Source organism: Apis cerana, linkage group LG2, assembly GCF_029169275.1.
Source record: "Apis cerana isolate GH-2021 linkage group LG2, AcerK_1.0, whole genome shotgun sequence".
NCBI classification, from domain to species: domain Eukaryota; kingdom Metazoa; phylum Arthropoda; class Insecta; order Hymenoptera; family Apidae; genus Apis; species Apis cerana.
The window spans coordinates 724,613-736,486 of record NC_083853.1 but is presented as its reverse complement, the minus strand read 5'-3'; the positions used below and the strand labels follow the sequence as shown (position 1 = coordinate 736,486).

General features: G+C 20.3%; 2 protein-coding genes across 2 annotated transcripts; one reads left to right on the top strand and one right to left on the bottom strand.

The window, feature by feature from the left end:
• The first annotated feature begins 598 nt into the window (after nt 1–598).
• LOC107999578 (spindle assembly abnormal protein 6 homolog) lies at nt 599–4,097 on the top strand. Its single transcript, XM_017059503.3, has 4 exons — nt 599–971; nt 1,164–1,690; nt 1,788–2,536; nt 2,765–4,097. The coding sequence occupies exons 1-4, from the start codon at nt 783–785 to the stop codon at nt 3,316–3,318; spliced, it is 2,019 nt and encodes a 672-aa protein (XP_016914992.1). The 5' UTR covers nt 599–782; the 3' UTR covers nt 3,319–4,097.
• Nucleotides 4,098–4,814: 717 nt separating this feature from the next.
• On the bottom strand, nt 4,815–8,100 carry LOC107999609 (pleckstrin homology domain-containing family M member 1). Its single transcript, XM_017059554.3, has 3 exons — nt 6,250–8,100; nt 5,500–6,135; nt 4,815–5,402 (listed from the first exon to the last, which is right to left on the bottom strand). The coding sequence occupies exons 1-3, from the start codon at nt 7,567–7,569 to the stop codon at nt 5,238–5,240; spliced, it is 2,121 nt and encodes a 706-aa protein (XP_016915043.1). The 5' UTR covers nt 7,570–8,100; the 3' UTR covers nt 4,815–5,237.
• Between the last annotated feature and the right edge of the window lie 3,774 nt (nt 8,101–11,874).

The following is an 11,874-nucleotide window of genomic DNA, read 5'->3' as shown; positions in this document are numbered from 1 at the left end:
TATATCAAATAAATTAAATTGATTACAAATAAAAAATTCTAATTTGAATAAAAAATAATAATAATAATTTTATTAAGTTATTTAAAAGTAAAAAAAATTATTTACAATTTTTATAATTTTTTTTTAATTTTTTAATTTCTTTTTTAATTTTTTAATTTCTCTATATCTTTATATATAGAAATTGTATCTCTATATAAAAAAATATAATATAATACAAATAATATAAATAAATATATAAATATCATATATATTTATATATATTTTAAATAAATTTTTGAAAAAAATTTTAATATTTTTCTTTTATTATATATAAGAAATTATATAATTGAATAATATTTTTTATATTTCTGTGTAATTTGTAATATTATTATTGTAAAATAACATTTAACAAACTTTATTTTGTTAATTATAATAATGATAATAAATTAAATAATAACAATAAATCATTCTTGAGCAATAAAATAAAAAAGCGAAAGTTTATTTTAAATGCATTTATATAAATAAATTATTTATTATAAATAATAAATTGAATGAATGAAATTGATTTAAACATATAATGGTATATAGAAGTATTAATAGTAATGTAATATCTAAGATGGCAGCACTTCATATACGCGTACTTAGATTGATATGTAAATTATAAAATTTAAAATCTTTCATGTAAACCTTTCATAATTTATAAAAAATTAACAAATGAAATGAAAATTGAAATCTTGTTCTTGTTATTTATAATACTGGGTGACTTAAGAATAATAAATGTTTGTTAAACGTATGACCAAATAATGAATTATTTAAATAATTTGATAGGCACTGCAGTGACTGGTGATTCCAGTTTACAATTGAATAATGTTGAGATATTATATACTAAAGTACAAAGAGTTTATATGAAACCACAACATAATGAAGAGCGCCAACGAGAATTAAGAGTTAATGTAGAAATTCATGCAGGTATTAGTCCTGTATGTAGAAAGGTAACGTATTTTGTAATATTTACATTAACCTATGTTGTATTGATATAATAGATATTAATTATCATTTTTAAAATATATTTTCATTTATTTACTGAAAAATATATTAGATGATTTAAAATATATTTTTAAATGATAGATGTTTTAGAAATTTTTCAATGACATAATTTAATGACATATATATTTATATTACAGAGTTTATGCGTTTTGTTAGCAGATGATGATGATCCTTGTTTTCTTTATTCTTTATTTATCACAGAAGATGATTTTAAAATTTTAAAGTCTCAACAAGGGCTATTAGTAGATTTTGATAATTTTGCAACTCAATTAATATATTTATTAGAACAATGTCAAATACCTTCCACAAATGTATCAAAAACACCACCAAAATTTTTATTGCTATTAGCAGAAGAAAGTGGAGAATGGATTTTCAAACTGGTTGAAACAAATAATTTCAAACATTTATGTCATTTAAGCTTAAATATATCACCTGCAAGTGACTCAGATTTAAAAACACATATGGCTATGAAAATTAAACAATTAAAAGAAAATATTTTACAACAAAACAGAGATGCACTTGCACTTGAAACAAGACTAAATGATTTGTCAAATAAAGTAGAAACAAAAACAAAAGAATTGGAACAATTAGAACAAAAATATATGACAGAAAAGAATCAAATCCAAATATCTTCTTCAGAACAAATAAGTCTTGAAAAAGATAGGTGTGTATAAATAATTTAATTTATATAACAAATTTTTGTATAAGTAATTTAATTTACTAAATAACAAATATTTAATAAATTTTTAAATTATGTCTAGATTTGCTAAAGCACAACTAGAATGGCAATGTCAAAGTGAAAAAGAAAAATTAGAAGTGGAACGTAAACATACAGAAATTATAAAACAACTTCATACTGAACTTGCAGAATTACGTACACAAAATGTAACATATAAAGATAAATTATCTCTTCTTGAAGCAACTAATATAGAACAATTTAAACAATTGCAAACTCTTGAGAAAGAACTTAATGTTGCTCAAAGAGATTTAAATTTATTAAAAAAACAAAATTCTAAATTGGATACAGATTATCATGAAAAAGATAAATCAGTAAATAGTTTAAAAACAAAAGTTGCTGTACTTGAACAAGAATTAAAAGACAAAAGTATACTTATTAATAAACATACAGAAATGTTAAAAACTGCCAAAGAACAGAAACAATATCTTGAAGATCTTTTAACTGAAAAAGAAGGTCAGTTACAACGTAAACAAAATTCTTTACGAAATTTAAGTGATGAACTAGTCAAAGCTAATGAAATATTAACAAAATTACAAAATGAACTTGCTTCAACAAAATCTAAATTAAAATTACGAACTAGTATAGCACTTGAACAAGAAAGATTATTAGATACTAAACAAAAAGAAGTTGGCCAATTAGAAAGTAAAATGGAAAATTTAATAAAAGAAACAGAAGATGCAAAAACAGAGGTTGAAAATTTAAAAGAACAAGTCAAAACTCAACAAACACAATTAGAAGAAAAAGAAAAAATAATAAAAAATAATGATAATGGTAATTTAATATTTCTAATATATTTTAGAATAAATTTTTTAAATAATTATAAATATATAGAACAATAATTTTTCTTCATATAATATTATTTAATATTTTATTTAAATTTAAATATTTTTAAGATAAATAGATAAAGTATTATAAATGTATATTTATTTTCTTATTTCATTTTCTTGCGAGGAAATGTTTATATTCAATAATTAATATTATTTTATTATATTTTTATAGTGATAAGTTGGCTAAATCGACGATTAGCAGATAGTCAATCTCCATCACAAAATGTTACTGCAGCAGCACCAATTACAGTACCATCTTCTATTCAATTAACATTACCTAGAACAAATAAGTTAATTAGCAATAAATATGAAACACGTACACCTGCATCTAATACAGTACAAATGCAAACAAATACATTATCTGGAGTGCCATTAAGAAATCCTATTGTACAAAATCCAAATATTAATCAAACTTCACGTATAACAGCACGGTCAATGGGTGTTGGTATTACTGATAATACCATAGGCATATCAACATTTAACAAAAGTGGTCAAATCTCGAGTACTAGTACACCTATGGAACGTATTAATTCTTTAAATAAAATATCTGGAACTGCTGCAGCTTCTTCAATGCCAGTTATTATAGAAAATAATAATTCATCTGTACCATCAAATGGTACAAAAACAAAAAGTACAAGTGTTACTCAACAAGGTGGATTAAGAAGAGCAGGTTTGTCTGATAAGCCAATTTTGCCATCTGCATATTTTCCTAAAACTTTACATTGATTAAATATATGTACAATCAAGATTTCTAGTAAACATTAAATAATAACAAAATAATAATAAAATAATAACATAATATACATATCAAAGTTGTAATATTATCATATAAAAATATCGAATTATAATATTATTTGTAAAAGAAATATTTAATATTTTTAAATTAGATGTTTAAAAAAGTACAAAATATGTAATTATATAATGTAATAAGTAATAATATTAAGGCAAACTTTAGATTTCACTTTTAAAAATATAGTTTTTATGTGCATGTATTGTAAGAAAAGATATATATTTTCAGATATATTTAATATTTCCTTATGTTATTTAACTGTAAATATTTGATTTTACAAAAAATAATATAAATAAAATTAAAAATCTATATTTTTGCAAAATTGTTTTTGTATTTCTTATATTAATATTATTAAAAAATATATAAAATATAAAAAGTTGAAAAAAATTAAAAAGTAATTAAAAATTATATATTAATCATTACATGCACATAAATATATTTTCTTAATATTATATCAAATCATAATTATGCTTTTATATAATTAAATTTATCAATATATTATAATTTTATTATAAATGTTGCCATATAAGGACTTTTCACAAAGTTCTTTACAAGATTATTTATAAGTTACAATAACAAGTATAATCTTATAAAATCATAATCTTATTTTTTAAATAGGTACCTGGTAAAGTTTTTATTGTATAGATTAAAATATGTAAATATATATCTAATTATTATATTTTTTTTATAGCATGAAATAAAATATTAATCCATAATAAATTAAATAAGTAATAATTAAATAAAAAAATTAATAATTAATTTTAAAAAATCAATGTGCCTTATAAGAAAACTAGGCTAAAAAAATTTCCAATAAATTTGCATTTATAAGAAAAGATAAAATTTATATAATGTTGTTTATGAATGTAAATTTTTTATGATTTTTAATAATAAATAGAAATAATTTGTACATATTTTACATTAGATATTTTTTAAAATATATTTATTTATAATATAATATAATATTTTATATTTTCAATAATTATAGTATATATTATTTGATAATAAAATAAAAATATAAATAGAAATAAAATAAATTAAATTTATTATTTAGTAATTTTTAAATATTTTTTTGTAATTTTTTTCATATGCATTATTTGTATAAATATTAATTGTACTCATTTTTGTATAATTTTTGTAAATTTCTAATTTATAATTTATAATAAAGTATTTAATATACTTTACTTTGTCTAAAAATATAAAATTTCATTAAAAATGAAACATTAATTTTGCATATATCAATTCATATATTCATATGTATGATATAATTTTTTCTTTATGGTAAATGTTTCGAATTATTATTAATATTTAGAAATATTAAAAATAAGTTTTATTGATGTATATATAAAATATATTTGCTGAACATAGGCATAATGATTCCTTATAATATACGAATATAATAATAAACAGTATTAAATATAATAAATAAATATAATTTAATAAATGATCAATATATTTTATTACTTTTTGTACATAAAATTTTAATAAAATATATATTACATAAATACATATTTTTTGCATACACATATAATCCATTCATCTTTATAAATTAATAAAATTTAATACTTTGAACATATTGCATAAAGAAATAAAAACTTAATATTAAATATATAATTTACTTTATTAATTATTACAGATGTAATAAAAACTAAAACTATTTAGAATAGAAGTAATAAGTATTTACAAATAAATCTTCCATTATATCCATATATAATATGCTTATAAAATATTTAATTATTGAATTTTATAAAAATAAATTTTAATAAATATATATTCTGTTAATAAGTAATTTATAACAAACAAAATATTATAAAAACTTTATAAATAAAAATATATAATTTATTAAAACTTTTATGTATTAATTTATATTAACTGAAAATGTTGGTGCATCATCCAATGATAAATCTGTACATCCTACATCTAAAAGAGGGAGATCCATTCGTTTACGTTTTCGTTCACATTTTGGACATGGTTTAGTAGCATTTAAACATTCTGCATGAAATACTGCATTGCAGGCTCCACACTAAAATCATATAAATTTAATAAAATTAAATTTTTTATCAAATTGAATTTTATTCATTATTAGTTTCTATGTGATTATTATAAAAATATTTACTTACTCTGTATGTAGTTCCCATATCAAAAGGATAGATTACTTTTGGATTATTGCAAATTTCACATATAAAACCTTTCTGACTACAAAGCCAACAATTTATAACATGATTTCGTGCAAATTCTACTACATTTTGTAGTTGTTGCGCGAGAATTCCATTAGAAATATCATAAAGATCAGAAATAGAATATTGATGAACATGTTCATATAAATAATCTCTAGGTGTGACCTTTTTTTGTAAAGATTCAATTATAGGTTCACGACATGTAAATAAATAAGCTCTCAATAAATTTAATTGAATTCTTAATGATTGTAATTGAGCCATAGTATCTACAGCCATATAAATTCGTGGATTTAAAATTTTAAGATCTAATAATGTAGGACAATCTTGCAAATATGCTGCTGCCTTATTAGAAACAGGATAACATTTTAAATCCCAATTATATACTACTCGTGATGGAATAAGATATTCATTTTGTGACATACAATTTGAACAATAATAGTTACTAGAAAAAGAGCAAACATGTGCTTTTGAAAAAGTCATACCAATTGCATGTCCACATTCAAAACAACTATAATTTTGTACATCTAAACCTTTCTCTCTGGGAAGTTTCCCCAATTGTTCATCAAAATTTATTGTAATCTGTAATCAAGAAATATTTAGGATTATATTTTATTATATTTATTATATTTATTATATTTAGAATTAAAACAAAATGCAATATAAGTAAATCTTAAAAACATAATATAATTATACCTTATTTTCTGACCGAATTTTAGTTTCATCATTAGATTGCTGTTTTTTTGGATATTTTTTTAAAAATTCTTGAAGATCTGGGACAGACGAGTTTCCAACAGTATGATAGCTTTGAATGATTGCATCATATGTAGGTCCATCTCCTGGAGTACGAGGTGCATTTGTCCCAGAATCATGAGACATTACAGATGAAGTTAAAGAAGATTCACAATCTTCAAATGATGTAGACCATCCTAATCTACCAATTAATGAATTTCCTACTGTAGGTGCAACAATATCATGTGAAGTTTCATGATTTTGCACAATATTTTCAATTGCTGAATCTTCAATATCATTACACATATTAATTTCTGTTTCATTATTTTTTTGATTTCCATTATTTAAAATTGTATGTTCTATTTCTTGTTCTTTTAATAAATCTTTTTCTTCTTCTTCTTCTTCTTTTAAAGGTGGAGTATCTCTTGAATTATTGGTTAATTGATCTGTACCAATATTGTTTGATTTTTTATTAGCTAATATAATTTTTAAAGCTTCATCCTCTGTTATACAAACCATATTATTAAGAGCAGATTGTGATGAATTAAAGGAACCCAAACTACCAATTGAACTAGCAGTTTCAACTTCATCAAAATTGTCACTGTCTGTTATTTCTGTAGTTATTGTTTTTGCAATATCTACTGCACTAAATACTGGACAAGATTTCATTGGTGGCGACCATATGCCTGCTAATAGAAGAGGAGTATTTGACCAAAAGTTTAGTAAGCTACTATTACATGCAAGTTCAAAACATATGTGATCTAAACTTTCAATTAATCTTTGTGCAACTTCCACAAGATCTGTATCTCTAATGAATGCAGACCGATTATAATATGGCTTTAAAGCTGAATTATCTCTTTTAATAGCACCAAAGTAACTAGCTAAAAGACCTTCGTTTAAAGCTAATCGTATCCAAGCTCTGCAATATCCAACTTCTGTGGTAAGTTGGCTTAATGTTTGTATTTGAGCTATGATTTGTCGATGAGAGAACACCAGCAATGGACCCCAAAAACTTGGTTGTGGCACTGCATTGAAGTCTGGACCACTTAGAACTTCTGTTACTCGATTCAGAAGGCTGTCTTTTAAACCGTGTAAAAAGATAGCTTCCAAAACAGAACATAGGGTCATACTTTCGTCGCAATTGCCAATTGTATTGTTTTCTTCTACTCCTGATGCACCTTGCATTTCCATCACGCAAATATTTAATTGCTTTTGCAACGATTCTCTGATTAAGATAATTCTGTTGTTTGTCATTGAATTGACAGTTTTCAAAAACGAATTCATCTTTTTGAATTTGATATTCTACAATAGTCGTGTTACAATTTCTTCTTTTAAGCATTTTCACGATTGTAATAGAAAAAAGTAAAGTTTAGAAGGTAACTTGATGGAATCATTAACCGCACTATTACGACGTAGTAGATATTACGTAAATTATGTTGGTATAATTCGAACATTACGCTGATACTGACAAAGAAACAAGGAAGTACTGTCAGAAAAAATATGAATCACACTCCGATAAGAATGGCACGCGAACTTCGAACCAATAATAATCCATGTCAACGTTATCTCCTTGATGAATACGTAAGAAATAGGTTACACCAAACAAAACAAACAATTTAAAAATCTAATTTCAACGTAAAAAATTTTAAGCACTGCTATAAATTAATAACAATTGTGCTTTTAATTGTAATAATATCTTAATATTTCTTCACACTTAAAATATTTCTTTATTTCTTTTTTTCTAGATTATGAATCAGCAGCATTTATATTCGAACTTTTCTTTGATAGTAGTACATATCAAAACGATAGATTGCGCTGTGATATATATATATATATATATATATAAAACAATGTATCAGCAGGTGGTGACTTAATGATATATGAAAACATATGTTTAAAAATTATAATATATAAATCTAAAATTATTTGAAATAAACCATTATTTAATACATTGAAATACTTTTATGATAAAAAAATTTTTAATTAAAAAAATTTTTAATAAATATAATAAAAAAAATAAAAATATTTTAGTTATCTAATGTTATTATAAATTAATATAAAATAATTTTTGGTTTAATTTAAATTTTAATTATATTATATTCTTATTGATTAATTTCTTGATTAATTCTTGATTATTTTTTAAAAATTTATTTTTTTTAAAATATTATTTTTAATTTAAGATAATTATTTTGAACTTTTTTACTTTTTATTATTTTATAAAATAATTCTTTAATTCTTTAATTTTTCAATTTAAATTATTTTTTAAAGTTAAAAAAATATTAAATTTTGAAATATTTAAATAAATTAATTAATACTTTGTGAATAATATTTAAAAAATGAATTGATGTGATATAAATTATTATCTATTGAATTTAAGATTAAATATTTTTTTATTGCATTTAATTAATTACTAATAACATGTAACATGATAATTATGATTGTTAAAATTGAATTAAAATATGTTAATTATTAAAACATATTAATAGTAATATATATAAAATATAGAAAATAAAAAATATTTAAAATAATAATAATATAAATTAATAATATTAACTTTAAAAAGATATTTCTTTATATGTTTTTAATAAATAATTAAAAAAAAATTTTTTAATTCATAAAAGTATTTACGGAATATATATAATTTATTTTATATTTCTATAGTATGTTTTATTTATAGGATATGAATAATAGATTAACAATTAAATATTAATAATTATAATTATAATTTTAATAATTAATAATATACACACGCATACGTACATATATATACATATATATTTTTTTTAATAAATAAAATTTATATAATTAAAAATATAATAAATAAAATAAAAATAATATAAAATATATATATATATATATATACAATTATATAAATATTAAAAAATTATGTTAAATATTCAATATACTTTTTTAATATCGTTTGTTATTATTTGATGTTATTGGATGTTATAATATTGAATAATATTGAATTTTATATACAAAAAAACAATTTTAAATGAAATTAAAAAATAAAAATTATAAAATATATTATAAAAAATTAAAAAATATATTGTACTTAATATGTTGTATTTAAAGTAAATATTTTATGATTATACATTTATATAATAATTATATATATAAATTATTCAATAATCGCATAAGTTTAATTAATACATTATAAATGAATATGGAAATGTTTTTATTAAATATTCTTTCAATAGATATTAGTTACTTAATTATATTATATTTAATTAACTTTTATTATATTTATTTAACTTTATGTTTTAAGAGATTTAAATAAAAAAAGATTAATTTCAATATTTTAATTATAATATAATATTTAAATAATGAAAAAATATATAAATATATTTTTTATTTAATTTTGTTAGTGCATTTATCTATTTTATTTCATTTTAGTAAATAAATATATATTTTTAAATATAATGAATAAGAATTATAATATTTTTTAATTATGTAAATAATATATTTTAATTATGTATGTAAATTCGTTTTATATAATTTCTTATTTAATTTCAAAATCGATAATTTCTTACACAAATTATATATTATTTTTTGACTTATATAATATATATGTGTAACATACGTAATTATATAAGTAGTAAATAAAAATCTATTGTTAAATATGTATATGAAATATATGTATTGAAATATAAATTTAAGGGTTTAAAACAAAATTATAATTTTGTAATATTTAAAATAAAAATATTAGTTATGTAATTTATCTATTTTTTTATCTTAACAACAAAATTTAAATTATATAATGTTATAAAAAAAAATAACAAATAAAAAGTTTAACAAAATTGAAAAAAATTAACAAAATTTAAATACTTATATTTTTTTTTATTGAATTTCCAAAATATATTGAAAAAAGTTTCAATTGAAAATTTCAAATTGATTTTTACAATTATAATACATAATTAATTTTTTTTTATAAAAATCTTATCAAAAATCTTCATTTTATTTGATGGCACTATTTGCTATTCACTTTACTTACTACTTATTTCTCTATCGTTGAAGTAAATTTCTAAAATATCGAGCAAAGACTATTAAATAGTCTTCGAAGGAAAACAATTTAGGAAATATATGACAGTTGCTTTAGATTCTTTAAGCAAGTTTTCTTTGCTATTAAGTTTTCTTTCTTTGCTGTTTCTATATTTAGATATGCACTTAGCGCATCTCAAATGTTGGAACAGGTATACCTTGTGTGAATGACCGAATACGTATGATAGGACGATGCGTGTTCGTTTGACGATGGTAGGGTTCTGGTATGGAAAAGAAGAGAGATAGAAGGGTAACAGAACAAGCGGGAAGAAGTAAGCAGATTTAACACGAGGACAACGAAGCAAATAGTAGAATCAGGGCCGTAGCATTCTATCAATTATTGTCTTATTACTATTTATATGTTTTCAATAATTAATTCTTAATAACATTATATAATGTAAATTTTATGTATCTAGTATTTTTTAAGTTTTATTTGCCTTTTAACATTTTATTATAATTTCAATTATTCAATTATTATATTGCTTTATTTATTTATTTATTCTAGTAATTTGATTAGTGTTTAAATTAAAGTAAAAGACTTTAATTAATTAAATTATTTTTTGCTTTTTATTGGCGAATAAAATACTGATTCGAGAAAATTAAATTATTGTTGAAATGTTATATATATTGCGTATATCATAGTATACCAATTAACAATCTTTTTGTTTGCATATATATGCATTTATTATGGATATATTTATTATAATGTTTTGTAACATGTGAAATATTTTGCTTTCAAAATATTAATAATATATTGTTTAATTTTATTTTTATATAATGTTTCGAGAAAGCTTCAGGAAATGTTAGAAGAAATTAAAAAGTATCTAATAATATATCTAATAATAATGTAAATTATCATGAGAATGAATATATATATTTTAAATTTAAATAACTTCCTTCCTGCAAGTAAAATAATATATTGATGTTCGCATTTCCTTTCTACACGAGATTGAAAACAATATCTCTCAACATTTTCTCACGACTTACCGTTGCATAGAAACTTTCATGCTATTTTATCAAAATGTATCTAAAATTGACAAAATAAATAGTGCAAAAAAAAATTTTTATAATTTTATTGAAATATTATACTTATAATCAAATATAATTCTAATATTGCAAAAAGATTTACATAAAAACGTATCTTTACTTTAAATTTTTTATTAAATATAATATGATTAAACACATATAAGAAATTTAAATTTTATTCATTCAAGATATTTTATTCATTTAAAATGTAACTATTCTTTTTTTTATCTTTGTCATGAATATTGAAAATATATTTCTTTTAATATTCTAATTTTATTATTATAAAAACGATATTTTATTAATAATAATTTAAGTAAACATATTTATGAATAGAAATATTACGTTTTCTTTTTATTACATTTAAGACATCTCATTAAATGCGAAAATGTACGAATGCAAGAAACAAAATTTTATGATTATATTATTGGAAGAAAAATGTCAAAGCAACTAGGTTTTATCGACGGCACTGAGAGCTCAGGTGGCGGTAGTAGTGGGGAGGATAGAGACCGAGGGTGTTGGGTC

What these genes read in the sequence shown, in the direction of transcription:
- LOC107999609 (XM_017059554.3), bottom strand. Translation starts at nt 7,569, where the DNA reads ATGAATTCGTTTTTGAAAACTGTCAATTCAATGACAAACAACAGAATT. An exon ending in AAATTCGGTCAGAAAATAAG is followed by an intron (nt 6,136 to 6,249) that starts GTATAATTATAT and finishes TCTTGATTACAG; the next exon opens with ATTACAATAAATTTTGATGA. An exon ending in ATATGGGAACTACATACAGA is followed by an intron (nt 5,403 to 5,499) that starts GTAAGTAAATAT and finishes ATATGATTTTAG; the next exon opens with TGTGGAGCCTGCAATGCAGT.
- LOC107999578 (XM_017059503.3), top strand. Translation starts at nt 783, where the DNA reads ATGAATTATTTAAATAATTTGATAGGCACTGCAGTGACTGGTGATTCC. An exon ending in TTAGTCCTGTATGTAGAAAG is followed by an intron (nt 972 to 1,163) that starts GTAACGTATTTT and finishes TTTATATTACAG; the next exon opens with AGTTTATGCGTTTTGTTAGC. An exon ending in ATAAGTCTTGAAAAAGATAG is followed by an intron (nt 1,691 to 1,787) that starts GTGTGTATAAAT and finishes AATTATGTCTAG; the next exon opens with ATTTGCTAAAGCACAACTAG.